This window comes from Chroicocephalus ridibundus, chromosome 6 (assembly GCF_963924245.1).
Source record: "Chroicocephalus ridibundus chromosome 6, bChrRid1.1, whole genome shotgun sequence".
Taxonomy (NCBI): domain Eukaryota; kingdom Metazoa; phylum Chordata; class Aves; order Charadriiformes; family Laridae; genus Chroicocephalus; species Chroicocephalus ridibundus.
The window spans coordinates 15,997,324-16,013,935 of NC_086289.1; the positions used below are offsets into that span (position 1 = coordinate 15,997,324).

The following is a 16,612-nucleotide window of genomic DNA, read 5'->3' on the forward strand; positions in this document are numbered from 1 at the left end:
GAAACTTTGTGCTGAGACGTTTGTAGGATTGAGTAGAGGAAAGGCTGCTGAGGCCTGCTGAGGGTGTTGGCCAAGAAAATGGTGGATCCACTTTGATTTGAACAAAACTGTTTGATGGTATTGGTGGCAGCATGGTGCAAGCGCTAGTGTACCAGAACCAATCCAGACTAATTCTGAGATCAAGCCAGATCTACTGTTGCCTTGGTATGTTGGTGATTGCTCACTTAGCTGTCGCTCTTCATGGGTCTCCTGAGGCCAGTCCCACTGTTCTTTACACCCTTCTCCATCCCTCCAAACACAAAACTTTTGACTAGCGATTCCAGATGTTGCTGCCCTTTAAGTGGACCTTGACCCTCTATTTGCCCTTTGCCACCCAAAGCCTGTGGAATTAAACCATTTTTTAGATTAGAGGACCATTCCCTTGCTCTAGCTCTCAAGCACTTTCTCCTGCTTTGTGTACTGGATCCTCTGGTTCATGCCTGCCTCATCCTCTTCCTCTCTGCTTTTGCAGTGGGTAAGAAATACAAATTGTTGGTATTTATCATTCTAACTGTCTGTGATTAGACCTGGGGGGGGCAGCAGGGTTTGGAAAATGAATTAATTCTCATACATGTCCCACTCAGAGATCAGAAGCTTTTTGGCAGGCGCTGCACCAGCACAGAACAGAAACGTGGGGCTGTCTCAAAGAGTTTGCTATCTAAACATCAGTCTAGGAACAGAGGATTGCAAAAAAGAAAACGCCAAAACTGGAACTCTCTACTAATAACTGCTGGGGGTCAAGATTAGAGATAATATAACCACAGCGAGATGTGCCAGCCAGTGCACGCTTCCTTCCTGCTAGCTCTGCTGTGGGAGTGCTAGCTTCCAGCAAGAGGGCAAGTGATAGAGCTGCAGGACACAAGCAGAACAGTTAAAGCCACCGAATCAAAGTTGTAGGATGTGTCTTTTGGGCAAGGTACTTTCTCCAGAGGGCAGGCGCGCTTTGTAGAAAAGCATACTTAATTCTGTTCAACAAAAGTATATTCAAAACCGATCAGGTGCACTGAAGGATAGCTAATACCATCTGGGCAATAGTTGAACTGCCACAGGAGGACGAACCATGGAAATTTATCTTGTCCACTGTAGAAAAAGGAGGGGCGCATGGAGACTGTGTGCAGAATTGTGTTGGGGGAAGACCGAGTAGAAAAGATCCTTAAAAGAGCACTTCAGCACTGCCTGTGTGTTAGAGTATTGGGGATTGCAGGCTGCTGGTATGTTAGGAGCGCATCTGCAGCCACTAGGGAAGGGAAATTTGGGGGAAGCCTCCTGAAAGTAGTTTGTAGTAGCAAGGAACAAAACTTGCTTTGAAATGGAGATCGATAAACTTAAGACCGGCATCATATGACCCAGTTGCTTGCCACAGCAGGGATGTGAACTGGGTGCAGAAGAAACAAGCAGATAGTAACAGCTTGATGACCGATAGCCACACTGCTGGCAAGCTCATACCTGACAAGTTTATTTTGTAGGCATGGGAGCAAGAGGAGAATCTTGCAAGGAAGGCTCTCGTGAAGACCACAGTGTGCAGGCACTACTCCTGGAGTATCTGGACTGATAAGATGCCAGGTCAGCAATCATTAGCCTCTCTAGCAGCTTGTCCACCTGCTGTTCTAGCTACCATCTGGACTGCAGACAGAAGTTCCCTGCTGGAGTCTAGAGCATTCATGTTACAGTCCTTTTGTTTAGATCTTCTGCCTCTCAGGGAGGCAGTACTTCTGTGGTTAGTACAGTGCCTAACTGACTTTTGAACTGGCTCGAGCAAGAGGCATGTCTGGACTTTGAATGGAAGGTTCCGTGCTGCCAAAACAAGGACTCTGGAAATGAAGACACGTAGACTCCCATGGCCCATCACACTGAAAAAGGGGTGGAATGAAGACCAAGATATCACCAATAACTGCAGCTAAGGGGATTATTCCTGAGCAGAGGTGCCCAAAAGACTTCCCTGCTGTTCGTAGCAGGAAAATTCTCCAAAGTTGTGCTTTCTGTTCCTTCTTTCCACCACTAATGACTTTCAAACCAGGATTGGCTTTCCCTGGTCACTAAACCAGGCTGCTTCACTCATGAAAACAAGCTTTGCATTGCCTTCTTCACAAGGAAGCTGCATCTTGAAACAGGGTTCTTGCCTCTTGCTACTCTGGTTACTGTCTGCTCTGGGAAGTTCCACCTCCTACCTCTGAATTTCTCCACGAGGGTATTAAGAGCCAATTAATAATCTGTCCTTATGCTACCATTGGGCTTCAGATATGTCTGTCCCTTCCTTGAAATTTGCACCTCCCTGGTATACTTGCAGAGCAATCACACTTTGGTTTTGCTTTCCTTTTGCTGGACTAGCCAAACCCAGCTGTCCTGGTCTCCTTTTGTAGGACAGGCTCATTGTTCTGCCTACATGCACCGAGAGCCTACTCTGTGCCCCTTGAAGTTCCTTTTGAACAGGAGAGCTGGCGTATTGCAGCCATGACTGCACTGGTTATGTGCACAGTGGCGTAAACTCTTCTCTATCTCCGCAGGAACTATCTTATCTGGGACGTTCCCCTGTCACATCTGCATACAGACAGCTTTGACCTCTCCGCCTTTCAAACTCACTAGTCGTGTGCGGCTTGGTAAGGTGAGGGTATTGGCACTGGTGGTTAGGGTGGGGGAATAAAGGCCACAACTCCTGTGTTTTGTCTCTGTTCTTGCTGCAGGGTTTGAGGTAAGACATTTCACCTTTGCCAGCTCATCCCCTGAGCTTGCAGAAAGCGGGTGCTGATGTTTTCCTCCTGCAGGAGCCCCAGGTGCTACCACTCATGTCCATTGCCTGTCACCGCGCTCACCGCTTGCCATCAGAAATAGTGTTTTTGCAGCATCAGCCCTCTCACCATGTCTGAGCTCATGCTGGAGGGAGGTCTTTGATCTTGTAGTGTAAGGCTGAAGGGCAAATGGACACAGCTAAACCACAGGAGGTAGTTGTGTCAGGGAGCCATTGCTGCGGGATCAGTAGGCCTCTGCCATTGCAGCAGGGGTCTTTCCATTTCATCATGGCCACCACTAGACCTGGTGTTTTTAACTACAACAGGAGCAGAGGAGGAGATTTCAACTCTTCCTGACAGAAAACTATATGGCCCCCTCAGGGGTGGGACGTCCCCTCAGGGGCAGTGACCCCTTTGGGGGAGAGTGACCCCTCTGCGGTGGGGGGTTCCCTCAGGGGACAGTGATCCCTCATGAGTGGGGATGTCCCCTCAGGGACAGTGACCTCTCTGGGCTGTGACTTCTCCTCAGCAGAGGGACGGCCACTGAGGGGATGGTGATCCCTCAGGGGTGTGATGTCCCCTTGGGATGGGATGTCACCTCAGGGGACAATGACCCCTCAGGGGTGAGATGTCCCCTTGTGGGGGGATGGCTGCTGAGGGGTGGGATGTCCCCTCAGGGTACAGTGACCTTTCTGGAGTGGGGTGTTCCCTGAGGGACTGTCACTCAGGGGTGGGATGTCACCTCAGGGGACAATGACCCCTCAGGGGTGGGATGTCCTCTCATGGGAGTGTGACCCCTCTGGGGCGGGATCTTCCCTGAGGGACAGTCACCGAGGGGTGGTACAGCTCCTGAGGGGATGGTGATCTCTCAGGGGTGCGATGTCTCCTGAGGGGACAGTGACCTTTCTGGGGCGGGATGTTCCCTGAGGGACTGTCGCTCAGGGGTGGGATGGCTCCTCAGGGGACGGTGACCCCCGGAGCAGTAACTTCCCCTCAGCCACAGCAACCCCTCACGGGCGGGATGTTCCCTCAGGCGGTTACAGCGCCCCCCAGCGGGCGGGCGCGGCGCCGCCGCACGTGCGGGCAGGTGGTGGAGGCGGCAGGGTGAGCGCATGCGCGCGGCGGGGCGTGGCGGGGGGGCGTGGCGCGGCGCGAGCCAGCGGCGCCTGCGTGGCGCGGGCCGACGGCGGGTGGGCGTGGCGCGGCGCGGCGCGCGCGGCCCTTCCTTCCCGTCCCTGCCCCCCTGGCCGTGCCCGCCGCCGCCCCCACCCCCCACCCCCGCCCGCCGCCCAGAAGATGGCGAGCCCGTGCGGGCGGCAGCAGTGCTCCATCGAGAGGCGCGGCGTCCGCCACCAGCTCGATTCGTGGCGACACAAGCTCATTCACTGTGTAGGTGAGGGAAGGCGGCGCGGCGGGGAGGCCGGGCCGGGCCCCGCGGCGGCGGTGTGGCGGCGGGGGGGGCAGGCTCCGCTGAGGCAGCGGCGGCGGCGCGGGGTTGGGGGGGGGAAGCCCGCCGTGAGGCGAGCGGCGCCGCGGCCTGCGGGCCCGCCCCCCCACCAGCCTCCGTGAGGCGAGCGGCGCCGGGCCGGGCCCCGCCCTTCGCCGGGGAGGGCGCCGGGAGGAGGGGGGGTCCTGCCCTGCCCTTTTGTGCGGCCCCTGTCAGCGCCGCGCCCGCTCCTCCCCACCCGGCCCGGCCCGGCCCGGCCCGGCCCGGCCGCGGCCCCTTCAAACTTGTTTACGGCCCGCCTGTCACTGCCCATCTGCCATCGCCGGGGGAGACGAGCGCGGCCCGCCTGCCCCCGGCCCGCCGCCGTGAGGCGAGGGAGGGAGGGATGGAGGCCGTGGAGCCGGCGGCGGCGCGCCCGCCCCGGCGGGGGGAGGCTCGGGAGGATGGCGGCGGGGTGTGTGTGTGGGGGGGGGGGGAACGCGGTGACGGGGCCGGCGGAAAGTTGTGAATCGGGGTGCCGGATTGACGGCGTGAGGCCGGAGCGGGGCGGCGGGGGTTAAAAGGATGTGTGATTGCTTTTCTCTTCTTCCCCCCCACTCCCCTTTTTTTTTCTTTTTTTTTTTTTTTTTTCCCTCCTCCTCCTCTCTCTTGTACGCGTTTGTTGTTATGCAGGCTCCTTGCAATCGAATATTTGGGGGTTTTCAAAAAGAGGTCCCCGATGCCCTTTCATCTTGAGTAACTTTCTCCATTCAAAATACACATTTTTTTGCCCTTTTCTCTTTTCCTAGCGAGAAATCGACACCTTTTCTATGGGTCCCAAAATGCACATTAATGCCAGCTCTAGGCCAGGAATTCGGTGGGTGTCTGCAAAGATAGTAAAATAGGTTTGACAACAGTAGACTGTGAACTTCCACAGTAATCTTAAAAATCTCTAACCAGAACACTGGTATGTGTCTCCTTGTTTGGCCTCCTGCTTTTAATTGAGCACAAATCCTCATTTTATTTTTAAATATGCAAATATGGCCATAATCTGCCAGTGACTGCTCAGCGTAGGTAATCTGTAATAACATTCACAGATTCACTTTAGTTCCTTGTGTGCAGAGTTAAACCTCTTATTGTCAGTTAGCTCAGCATCCTAGTTCATTATCAGGGATTTGAAACACCATTTTTGGTTACACCAGAAGTTGTAACTGCTGCTGTATATATTTTTGGCTTCATCTAAATGTTTAATTTTCTGTAATATGAAAGCGTGTGCTAGATGCTTGTTAACTCCAGATTAATACGAGCAATTAACTTGTTTTAAGCAGAAAGCGATTCGAGGGTGATGCATTGCTGAGAAACTCAGGCTTTATATTAAAGTGCTGGGTTTTTCTTTCCAACCAACTATTGATGTTTCTAGATCTAGTTTATGTGGGGTTACTTTTGATTCTAGCTTTGCTATGTTAGGAGCATGTTTTTGGCTTCCACCTCTGCTTGAACTGGGTTTATTTCATTCCTATCTCCTTCTCTCATCTCCCCTTACCTTGGCTGCTGGGGATCACCTGTTCTAGTCCTTTCTAAACTCCCTATGTGCAGCATGTCATCTTGTCTTCCTCTCGGTCCCTGCTGCTTTGCCGTTGGGTCCTTCAGTTCTCCAGTGGAGCTGTCCTGCTGCTTGGAGTTTAATCAGATAGCTGTGTGGGGTAAATTGGGCGGGGGGGGGAACAAGAAAGAAAAGAAAAATAAAAGGACAGTTTCAAAGCTGCTGTTGTCTTGTGTTGGGGTGAAATGCAAGAATTGTATCTGTTCATTATGCTTCGCTTCGGGAAGATCTTGGGTAGCTAGAGAAGTTTGTGTTATCTACAGACTCAAGGGAAACAGTACGTTATTAAAGTTCTTAGCAACCGTAAGTGCTAAAACTTAAAACAAACACCACCACCCCCTGCCACCCCCATTTATACACACCCTATTCCACTTCCCTAAAGCCATGTAAATTGCCAGCTCCTGGAGAAGTTGCTTTCTCCTCTGTCCTTTCCATATCTCTTCCTCATGCCTAAATTTGATCTATGTTTTGTTCCTCCAAAAGATTTCCCTCTGTGAAAGTCCCTCTGTGTGTATTTAACAAAAGATATTTTGAACACTGTTAAGCGCAGTGTTGACTGGGATTTTTTGGAGGTAAAGTACAAAACCATTTTTTAAAAAAAGTCCAAAGTGTAACAGTGCTGTGTGAGTTTTATCTTGATGGCACTGTGTCATAAATAGTTTCAACCTCAAATTGATTGACTTTATGAGATCTCGGGACCTGCCCTGTTCCTAGTATGAATCTTGCATAAATTGTTGGGTCATATAAATGTGTTAATTGTTACCTCTTTTGGTTTTGATATTTTTTCATAGAATTATAAAAGGCTTATTGCGCTCGCCCGGGATGTCCAGTGGAAATTATGCTGTGGTCTTGACCCCTTGCCCCAAATGCATCTCTGTTGTCTTTTTAAGTGAGTTTTGACAATGTTCCTTGAGATTTGGAACTTGATCTGTTAAATGATGTAACTTTGTTTCACCTTGGCCGTTTGTAGATGTCTTTAAAAATTTGTTCCTGTGATAAATACTGATAGATAAATATGGGGAAGCAAAGTATGGGAAAAACCTTCTTTTTACTTCAGAAATACCCATTCATATTTAGTTCTGAAAGTAAATCTGAGGTGCGTGGGATTCTCTGTGTTAGCATCATTCCCTGAAGTCATTCTAATACCACACAGTGTTGTAGTCAGAAAAAATAAAGCCTGTGGCTTGAACTAGTGCATTTGGCAATAAATATGGCTTAAGTAATTCACTTTCCCCTCTTGTTTCTTGCTTCTGCAATAGTCTGCTCTGTTGGACTGTGGGTTCATGACAGTTTGTCAAACTAAGCTTGTGCTCTCAAGGGGAGCAGAAACACAGGAGGACTGAAGGACCACCTTTGTCCAGAGGGAGCCAATTCAGGGGAGCTATGCTAGCAGGAAACATCATTTTTTGGATGGAGGAGAATAATTTTCTGCTAGCATAGCTTCCTGAACGGGCTCACTCTTGGGTCAAGCAAATACCAGTGGTAGCACAAGGAAGAGGGTGAGAATGCATAGCTGGTGGGAAGGAAAGAGTGAGAATGCAGTAGCAGAGATTCAGATCATCTTGAACTGTCACAGAGTTGCACCTTGGGTTGTGCCGACACAGCTTTTTGTGGGAGGTAGCTCAGGGAACTGATCTGGCTTAAAGCTTCCTTCCTTGTCATGCATTTCAAACCCCTTTTTTGGGGGGAGGGAGGTGGTGTGGCTGGTGGGGGACAAGACCCAAACAGTGCTGTTGATGCAGCGATGCAATTGAGGGCGCAGCATGCTGTGGCCTGGAGGTGGGGAGAAGGGATGTCTAAGCTCTCTTTTCAGTGAGATGCTTTGGGCTGTGGAACCACATCGTAGGAGGGTACCCGGGAGCAGTGTGCGGTGTCTTGATGCCTGGTAGGACTTTGATTCTAGAGACACGACATGCCAAATCATAACTCTTGGATGCTAACATATGTGTTCTTTACACCAATCTTGAGTGTTAGCGTCTTTCTCAGTGGCCAAAAGCAGATACCTGTAGACAAATGTATGTGGTGATTTTTTTTTTTCTTTTTTTTCCTTCTCTTTTTTGCCTCTCTCCCAGCCTCCAGTCACTTGCGGTTCAGGCACCTGCTGAATTGAAAAGGTTGATGAGATCAGATCAGCTAAGGAGCAGGGAGTTTGAGGGAGGAGAGACCCATGGATCCCTGAAACCCTCCTGACACCTTTTATGCAGGCAGTAATAGCATTGCAATGCTGTGTGGTTAGTGATAGTTTGAGGTGGTCGCATGCATTTCTGCTAGCTGGCGATGCTTGGCCCTTTGTTAAATATTAGCTGTACTCTTAGAGACTCCCTGACTGAATTACAGCCTGTGTTAGGGGGGTGGGGGCAGGGAGGGAATGTATTAGTTCTCTTCAGCACTGATCCTAGGTTTGGGAGCAAAATGATGATTTAAAGGGAAAACCTGTAACATTCATGTAAGATTTCCAGTCATCTTGAGCTCTGTCAGCGTTTCACTGAGATGCTGCTTAGCTGTTGATTTAAGCTGTCAAAATAAGCTGAAGTAATTAACCTTTTTTTCTTTTTTTTTCTTTTTTTTTTTTTTTTTGCCAGTGAAATACTGCAACCTAAGTACCTGATCTGTTTCTGTGTACTAATTTGTTGAATAGTGGTGGTCTTCCATAACCGTAGATAATTAGGACTAAAGTGTGGATCCTGTGGAAGAAATATGATACATCAGGAAGTACTAGAAGCTAGTATTAATCAAGAGAAGGTGCATAACAGTTGAATAATTCTGAAATCTTTATTACATTTTCTTATCTTGATTATTGCTTGGGTATAGTTCCAGCCTGTATATGATATGAATTAGCTGCTCCTTCCAAACAGTTAGCCATGTTATCTCATTGTTTTGGAAGCAGGCTTGAGTTTCCAAGTGTTTAACGTAGTTCTAGTTCAAAGGGCAGATTGTATTTCTTTGTTCCAAAATGAGAAAGCTTATTATAGCCCTGAAGTTGATGAAAAATAGTAATAAAAAGCAAGTTAAAGTAAGTGCTAAAGTAAAAGTTTAAATGTAAGGCTATTCTAAACTGGTGTCTGTTATAGATATGCCCCCAGCCATGTCCACAGCAAATGTGCAGGTGGTACTATTTGCCTTATTTCAACCTGCATGTACTGTAGATGCAGCTTGCAGCTTTTTTTATTAATATAAATCCATTGTACTATACTTTACAGTGTAGTAGCTGAAGACTTGTTCAAGAAAATCAGGTCTACACACAAACATTTTTCCCTCTTGGCAGGATGGGTACAGTGAGGGAGAATTACCCTTTTATGACAGAGTTATGCCAGGAAAAAAATTGAGGCAGCTGTCATTTAAAAATAAAAATCTTCAGTTGTAAGGAGTGAAATTTACAGCTTGATATTTAGCTTTACTTTAAATGTGCATGGAAGGATGGTGTGCATCTGAAGAACAGTAAAAGTTGAACTGCGGGGGATGAATCTAGATCTGTTTCAAATATCTCTTTGGATTCTGCATTAATCACTTCAGATTTGCCCTTGTTTCCCTATTTGCAAATGAAGAATAGCTTGTGCCCCAACAGGGATGATGTCAACCAAACAAAAGCATGCTCAAAAAAATCCTGATAATCGCTTTGTATTATGCCATCTTGAGTTGTTCTTCTGGTGGCTGTGACATGAAATTTTGGAATAAGCCAAATTACTTGGTTTGTTTCATGTTTCAACAAAAATATATTTTGAGTGAAGTAATGACTGTCACTGCAAGGTGGGAGGTTTCCTTCTTGGAACATGTTCATCCTGCAGGAAGTATAGGGTTTTTTGACTTAACTTTTAACGAAGAGCTAATGACATTTAGAGTTCATCCACTTTTAACAGCTTCTCAAAATGAATTACAGTAATCCATTCTGTGCATGCAGGAAATAGACCAAATCCACCTAGATAAAATCTTTCTAGTATTTCTATTGAGATAAATATACACTACAGATTTACAGTTTTGAGGTATGGCACCATTTTAAAAGAGTACCTGAAGGACCATTCACCTTTGTAAGCCTTTTTTGACAGTTTGTGCTGTATATTAATGATAATATAAATACTGTTATGTACAGAAATACAATAACTGCACTTTAGTTAAGAATGGATCCCAATTCTTGGGCTCAGTTGTCTAAATCCTTATTGCGTAGTAATTAAATGGCTTAATGCTCTGCTATCTTACATCCAGACAAGTACTGTCATGTGTGGGGTTTTTTGTTGGTTTGTTTTGGGTTTTTTTTGTGGTTTTTTTGTTGTTTTTTTTTTGTTTGTTTTGTTTTTTTGTCTGTGAACTTGTGTTCTTTCATGGCTAATGTAAAATAACAATGAGAATACTTCCTAAAAGTCAGTTTAGGCAAGGTTTGAGGAAAACCAGGCATTCAATAGGGTTAAAGAAAGGTAGCCCTGTAATACTGATTGGGGCGGAGGGGACACTACTGCAGTATTTTACATTGGACTTTCCAATCCTCTTTCTCACCCTCCTGTGTGTGTATATGTTTTCCCTCTTAAGAGGATAGAGCTTTGGTTCTCGAAGGTTACTGGGATGGGTGTTTCTCATTCTCTGAGAAATACAAAACTTTTGGGATTTTCTGAGGGCAGTGTTGGATGGGGTGGGCTGAGCCAATCTAGGCTCTACCTTTGGCGAAAGGGGTGGTATAGTGATTGTTTTTACTGAACTGACAGAAGACTGCAAAACCAGCTAATCTTTGGTGATGCTTAATAACCCAAGTCATCCTAGCTAGGAATGAGATGAGAGCTGATCTGAAGCACTGTATGGGATCACGTCCATGGGGTGAAGGGAAGGGGAGAGAACTCCCTTCTCTTGGAGGAGAACTAGCCTCCTCCGAAGGCAGGGAGTTTTCTGGTTTGCATCTTCTGCCTTGTAATAGCACTACAGACTCTGGTTGTGTTTGACAGCAGTGCTGTCTAAGCTGGTTTAAATAGTCCCCTCTGTGCTGGCACAACTATGTGTGGCAGCTTGGTGAATCAGTTCCCTGACTAGATCTGACTGGAAAACAATTTTTATTTTTTTTTTTTGCTACAACATCTGCAGGGCACAGGGAGGCAGAGAATGAAGAGTTGAGGCTATTCAACTGGTATTGTCACACATGCACAAATCCAAGTTGTCTTTTGCTGAATAAGTGCTAATTTCTGCATGCATCATGTTCACTTACAGTAGCAGGAAGATTGCTTCATTCTCCCTCTTCAAAGCCCTGTGGGTTATACCGTGCTCTCTTCCTGATAACGAGCTGTGGGCTTTGCTTTCCCGATCATGTTGGATGCTCTTGTCCAGTACTTCCATTAATAAGTTGCAGCTTTATACTACCTCTCTCCAGTATCTTTGCAGACCTTGCGGGTTCCTCAGTTCTCTGCAATAAATGCGTGTGGCCTCAGCTTCTTTTGGGAAATGAGAGCTTCAGCTTCTTTCTTTTTTTCTTGGAGAATGCTGTACTGTTATTTCTCTGGACATCTTCAAGTCATTTACCTTTTACCTTGGATTTAGTTTGTTTTGCATGCTGTGTAGTATCGTGTCTTCTTTTATGGTGAGTTGACAAAAATTTTAGCTCTCAAAGCTGAGTAGGAGATTTAAGCTACATGTGAACAGTGCTAGCACATGAAAGATGAAGTGGAGGATGTGGTGTTTCAACATTTCTGCCGGACATCACTTTCTACGTAGTAAAATTGCTATTAGATGATGTCTTAATTTATTTTTTCCACTCCTCTTACAGAGAAGAGAAACGATGGTACTCCTGTTGCATTTTCCAGAAACGACAGCAAAGTGGCTGCACAGGGAAGACTTGCAGGGAGACAAAGGATGTTCCTTATGCCCCGAGGACCATGATATTTTATGGGAGGGAGAAGAGGGGGAGAATAGAGGACTGGACAAGAGCCTAGTATTCATTAACAAAAGAAGCTTTCAGAAGCTGAATCCAGCAGTGTGGAAAGACATCAGAGGTCACCAGGCAATCTTAACTCTTGAGTTGAGTTTACTAATGAAAAATTTCCTGGTCCTCTTTGAACATTTTCTGCATACGATTATAGTACAGGCATTTCAGTATCTAGCTGGGGAATTGCATAGAGGAGTCTATCTATCTGATGTGGTCTTTTACCTCCTCTGCTGTTATTAGGTTAGGGTGGTGGTGGTCATGTTTCGAAAGTGGAGTAACTGTCAAGAGCAGGAAGAGGAACAGGTAGTCAAGCTACAGAGTTCTTCATTTCTTGATTTCTTTTTTTTTTTTTTTCTTGGTTACACTAGCAAAAGTATGTGAAAGTTTCAGCCCACAGCCTGCAACTCCCCACTCTAATACTTCCAGGCCAGTACATAGTGCTAATGCTCTTCACCCTCTTCTCCTGAGCACATAGTGGTGTCGGTCATTAGTCTGTAGCAATGTGCTGTTTGGCTCCCTTTGCTACTGTATATATGTGCCAGGCAGCAGCTTGCTATGTTACCTGTGTAATAGACTTTGACTTTGGCCTCCTGCCTTGTGAGGATAGGCTGGTCCTGCAGCCGTTAAACTCTCTGCAGCAATTCATGTGCGCAACGCTGTTGTGTGCTCTGCCTGCGCTTAATGTGCGGACAGCCACGTGGGTCAGTTTTGGAACTTCATCATGGGATAGCCACAGATCGTTCAAAATAACCTGCTTATACGCTTCAAAGAGAGAGTCTTGGGGCCAAAAGGGCCCTCTTAGGCTGTCCCTTGTGTCCCACAGTCTTGGGCTTCTTAACAAATACGTAAATATATTGGAATACACAAAATAGATTGTGATTAGACCTTACTGGCTTTGTTTAAATGCTGATAGCAAACTGGTTTGCTTGGCTCTTGGCTTATTTGGCAGTTATTCTGTCCTTTTCATGAACATATTGAAGATAAGCTAGTGTTATAGCAGACCTTGTCTCAAGTTTGGTCATCTTCTGGGTTAAGATTTGTTATTGTGGCAAAAATGATGAAAGCGGGTTTCTAGGTGATGCTTTATCATAATCTCTAGATGTGTTTATGAAAACATGCAATTGTATCCTTTATGTGAAGAAAAATTTTTGCAGAAGTGGACACTTGATAACTTTCATTTTGCTCTGCAAAAGCAAGAGGATAGAAAAGCATGGAGGTAATTTCCTTTTCTGACCTAAGAAAACTTAAAAGCAATCTTCTTAAAGCAAGTATTCCATTTATATCCTTTGGAAAAGGAAGAGCATAGTTACCTTATCCCTAGCTTTCCCGGCTATGTTTTGAAGTAGTTAGTGAAACTTAAGTTTATACGATACTATAATCTCTCTTTTGGGGTTTCTCACAAAGGTCTAGCTTATTTTTTATGGAAAAAACAGTCATCTGATAGTCTTCACTTCCAAAGGAAGTGAAAGGAAAACTTCTTTTGGAAAACACTTCTGCATTTTTGTTTTGATGATCGTTTCTTGATCTAATTGACCTCATGACCAGGTAGGGGGAGTGCCCCTTGCTGGTTTGAAATGTCCTTTGGAAAAATTGTACTCCTATTCAACTGGAAGTAGAATGTTTCACTGACCTTTAGTGGTTATCGTACATTGGCGTGCTGTAGCTCTTTCGAAATATTACAAGATTGTCTGAAGGACGGAAAAGTGTGAGGGAAAAGCTACGTGTGAAATGTTGGTTATGCATAGGTTTAGATGCGTATCCATACTTCAAAATGTTTTGCATAAGGCAGGTGTACTGAGTCTTTGTAAAAATGAAGTGTCGAAGTCTCTTGGAGATGGAAAAAGTGACTTTTTCCCCACAGTATTTCCCATGAATGTTTAGGTTATTCTAATTTACACTTGGGGAGCAAAATTATAGCAAGTATAACACTAATTTCGGTATTTCTGACTAAATGCTTAACTATTGCCTGCACATTTCTCTTGTTTTTTATACTTTTCTGTCCTCCTTGTCATCCTTTGCTTTCATACAAAGTAATAAAAATGTAGTCATGTGGAACTGTGTAGTAAGATGCTGTAAGAACCCAGTTCTCATATCTTACAGGAGTATTTTTATAAACTCTTCACAAAATCTAATCCCTTGGTCTTGCTTGTACAATTTTTCTTTAGGGATGTGCAGTGGTTTGTGAGTGAGCAGCTTCAGTGCTCAGTTGACAAGCCATGCAGCAGTCCGTTTTGTGTATGATCTTTAGGATTCAGCAGAAAAGCCATATTTATTTCTTGAACAAGCCTAACCCATTGAGGGACGAACTGCATTTTGCCAGGACTCTCTTAAATCAGTGGTTTTCAACCTGGAATTGGCAAGAAGCAACTGTGGAAAAACAAGCCTATTGCCAATATTTTAAATTGCGTAGGGTCTTTATGCTTTTCAGGAGCCCACAGTTTGAAAATTACTCCTCTAAATGATTTGTAAACAAGGGCTGTTTTTCCTTTCCAAAGTGGCTGTAGGTGTTAAGGAGCATGAGCTGATATTTAGTCATCTATAGATTAGGATTGAGTTTTATCTTTTCTTTCTCTTCTCATACCCAACTATTTAAAAGTGTATTTTATCCAAAAATAGATAACACAGAGGAGACTAACCCTGGAAAATTTCAACTTGAAAGCTAACTTCTGGAAGAAGGTTAGAGTGGTGTTAAGTAGATCTATTTTAAGTGCTGCACTCCCTGTAGTGAGGACTTCTGTATTTTCCCTTCCAAGAACATTGGTCTGAAGGCCAAAGTCCTGCTACAGAGTTTGTGTTGCATCTAAGGATTTCATTAGCACTCCTCCCTTACACGGTTGCGAAGGGAACTTTGAATACGTGCGCTTGAATGTAAACTGATGTAGTCTCAGTGCCATGCATTGGCAGATACCCTGAAACAATAGGTAAACTGCTTTTCTCATGTCAAGAGGACATGGATTTATTTATTTTAACAACTAGAAGGTATTTGAAGTATGGAATGGACACTAAGCTGTTTGGTGATCCCTAGGTGTACTGCTGTTCTGGGTGTCAAAGCCCGAGCAGTCTCCATCCTGACCACTCTTCCAGCTCGCTCTGTTTTACTAGAAGCATAGCTGAGGTCACAGACTGAGTGCGCTAACAGTACAAAATTGAATATGGAGTTCAGAGGTTACTCTGCTCAACAAGTTACTCAGTTTCAAATTAGATTAAAAATTGACTTAGTAAGTTAAAGATGTTGCAGAACTGTAGTCTGCTTTGCCATGGAGGCTGCACTCCTTGCCTGTAACAAACAGATTTGTTCTTGTTCCTAAATCATCTGTTTGCCTGTGACTAATCTTGAATTTGTATCTTCCTGCTGCTTGTACTTTGAACTGAATTCTGTGCTCCAAATAAGAACAGCAGATAGGACTTTACATTTTCTCAACCTCTCGTAGCCCAAGGACTGCTCCTGCCCCAAGGATAAGTAGTGCCTTATGCAGCTTTATATATAATAGGAGATGGTGGAGGGGAAGACATGTAGGGAGAAGTCGATCACAGCTGCTTTGGTCTATACTTACTGGCATGTTGATGAACTTTAACAGCTAAATGCGCTTGTGATGACACTTCACAAACTTCAGAAAGTAAGCAGTTATTTTTGGAAACTTTTCTTTTTTATTTTTTTTTCCCCCAGACTAAAACTAGTAAACCTACTTAGAAAAAAGTCTAAGCAAAAACACTAGTTCCCAAGAAACCAATGTCCTCTGCTGATTGTGCTCGTGGACATTTCAAGCATCCTAACCCTAAATCCTGCTCGATGTCCTTTCCTGTCTGCCCTTCTAGTATCTGGAACTTGGATGGCTTTCCATTACTGTAAGGGAAGAGGAATACTTCTTTCATACTCAGTTTGGGGGAAGACACGAGTGATTCTCTGATCTCATCTTTCAGGCAGTTAGGTCTTTACTCTCAGCATGCCATGGTGCTGCCTAGGTGGGTTTTCATGATTCTGTCTGTAAGCAGCAGACAGAGCTAATATCAGAGCTGGTTTGTACTGGCAGATTTGAAGGGTTAAGAGTGCTGAATTTATTGCGTAGTTTTGAGATTCTGTTGGTGGTGGCAAAACTTTATTTAAAAACCTATTTTTTTTTTCTAAAAAAAGAATTCTTGCTCTAAATACTGGTTTGCTGCCCTATAGTTTTGCCAGTGCGGCTATATCAGGGTCTGTTTGTAAGCTGGGTCCTGAAGTCCAGGTTTGAGAAGCCTTTGGCTTTAGTGAGAGGTCCGAGGTTAGACTGAGCAGGGTGCGTGGGACCTTGGCTGTGAGTGGGACAGAATGAAAGCTGTGGATGTGGGTGTGTGTGGGAATCAGCACAAGTGGTGTGCTGTGCCTCTGAGCTACAAACCGTTGATTTGCAGTGGCTGCGAAAGGGCACTGGTGCCTGCTGGAGCAGCTGGTGGTTAGGTGTGACAAGTGAGGCTCTCCTGTGGACGAATTTCTTCCTTCCGTCAGCGTGGCAGCCAGCATGCCAGTGGGCTTTGGCTGGTAGTGCAATAACTAGCTCACTGCTGTAAATCCACACCGGTCCTTCTGTCAGCTCTCAAACGAAGCAGAAAAAATACCCAAAAGGGTTGGGGGCTAAAGCTGAATGAGTCAGATGGTCTGGGGAAAAAGATCTTTCGCTTCAGGTGGCCTCACAGAAGGTCATAAGCTTAGTCTCATTTTCTAAATGACACATGAAATACTTGTCTGCAGACTTTCAATCTCCTTGGTAATGCATTCTTTTACTCAGGTGGCTCCTCCCTGTTAGCTCAGTCTGAGGGGAGGTAGACAAGATAGAGCTGAATATGAGCTAACAGAGCATCATAGCCTTGAAATATCCCAAGAGTCTTTCCTCTTGGAACTAGTGAAGGAAAATTAACGTCTCTCTAAAACTAGGTCTCTTGAA

General features: G+C 45.3%; 1 protein-coding gene across 1 annotated transcript in view; it reads left to right on the plus strand.

Moving 5' to 3' along the window:
• Positions 1–4,039: 4,039 nt before the first annotated feature.
• LCOR (ligand dependent nuclear receptor corepressor) overlaps positions 4,040–16,612 on the plus strand; it is a 62,481-nt gene continuing 49,908 nt past the window's right edge. Inside the window, exon 1 of the mRNA XM_063340256.1 lies at positions 4,040–4,158. Coding sequence (XP_063196326.1) covers positions 4,062–4,158 — 97 coding nt within the window. The 5' untranslated portion in view covers positions 4,040–4,061. The remainder of the gene's footprint in view (positions 4,159–16,612) is intronic.